The sequence below is a fragment of the Octopus bimaculoides genome, chromosome 6 (genome assembly GCF_001194135.2).
Source record: "Octopus bimaculoides isolate UCB-OBI-ISO-001 chromosome 6, ASM119413v2, whole genome shotgun sequence".
NCBI lineage: Eukaryota > Metazoa > Mollusca > Cephalopoda > Octopoda > Octopodidae > Octopus > Octopus bimaculoides.
This window is the reverse complement of record NC_068986.1, coordinates 107207093-107208693: the sequence shown is the minus strand read 5'-3', so window position 1 is coordinate 107208693 and position 1601 is coordinate 107207093. Positions and strand designations below refer to the sequence as shown.

General features: G+C 39.9%; 1 protein-coding gene across 2 annotated transcripts in view; it reads left to right on the top strand.

The window, feature by feature from the left end:
- LOC128248177 (uncharacterized) overlaps nt 1-1601 on the top strand; it is a 17555-nt gene that overhangs the window by 10793 nt on the left and 5161 nt on the right. For both annotated transcript variants that reach the window (XM_052969059.1, XM_052969058.1), the window contains exon 3: nt 1078-1168. In XM_052969059.1, the coding sequence (XP_052825019.1) occupies nt 1078-1168 (91 nt within the window). The remainder of the gene's footprint in view (nt 1-1077; nt 1169-1601) is intronic.

Genomic DNA, 1601 nt, shown 5'->3' with positions numbered 1-1601 from the left:
TCTTAGAAAAATCTGCCCCCCCCCCCCATCGATTAAATTTTAATACTCCTCCGCAACAAATATTGTCGTTATAATCTGACATCTGAACTATAAGAAACAGAGTAATTAACAATCACACTAATACAACACACCCTAACTCCCACCCCTCCACCCATAGCCCTAGAATATCCTTAAACCTCCTTACCAGCACCACCAGCCCTGATCCTAATATTCCACCTAATACCCTTAACCAACCTAGCGCTCCTGCTATACCCACCACCGAAATAGGCGATGATAGGTGATAATAATATTACTAGACACGAGAACGATTATAAGCTACATCCCACGGACAACTCCCTCACCACCCCACAAAAATACCAAACCTAACGCCACGGCAGATAATGCTTATAAAACCATGTCAACCCCAAACAATCACAACCCTGCAAACTCCACTTTAGCACCTTCTAGAATCCTATGCAGTAGGAGACGCTCCACCTCTTATCTCTTAAATACTAAATTACAGTATGAACAGAAGATTGTAAGTATATACATATCGGCTCATGCAGCATCACTTTAAAGGTCAGAGTTAGTAAACACTCTTCTAGGTTTAAATCTCACGCGAGAACAAACAACACTTCCTTATCTAGTCTCTTTGATAACATAACACAATACTCAGTTATAGACAATTTAAAATGGTCCATCGTTACCCATGCTAAACCATAAATCGGTTACAACAGCATGTGATCTCTGCATCGGAGAAGTCTTATCTATAACGCAATGCAACATATGGCGTAGTGGTTAAGAGCACGGGCTACGAACCCCAAGATTCCGATTTCAAGCAGTGATCTGAGTGATAATAATAATAACATCGAAAAATACCTTAGGAATGAGAACCCGGGTTCGAAATTTCCCCAAGACACCTGATGAAGGCTGGAGGGTATATCAGCAGAAACGTTGTGTTAACAACAAACAAGATAAGGACAAATATCCGTCAAATGTAAATAATGTAAATAATGTACATAACTCTTCATCTCTTAAATATAGAACTGTATACATCATGAGCTATTTTACGTTTGTTTTTCTTCTATTCACATACAGATAGCCTTGTATTTACTTCTAGTTATTTCCAATATAGTAGCCGATGTAAATGCAGTTGCCAATGACTCACCATCAAATCGAGGCCAAAAAAGTAGGTTTAAAGAGTTTTAATTCTTAGGTTTCGATATGATGTTGTATTGGATCTCTATTTTTTTTTTTTTGGCATAAGAAAACTCAAGTTTCTTATTTCGTTATTGCCCACAAGGGGCTAAACATAGAGGGGACAGACAAGGACAGACAAAGGGATTAAGTCGATTACATCGATCCCAGTGCGTAACTGGTACTTAATTATCGACTCCGAAAGGATGAAAGGCAAAGTGGACCTCGGCGGAATTTGAACCCAGAACGTAACGGCAGACGAAATACTGCTAAGCATTTCGTCAGGTGTGCTAACGTTTCTGCCAGCTCACCGCCTTACTCAAGTTTCTATGGCTCTCTCTTTCTTTCTCTCCACCGCCTCTCTCTCTCTCCATCACTCTTCTCTTTCAGATGACGATATCCAATTCTTTCATTGCTCTCTGTCT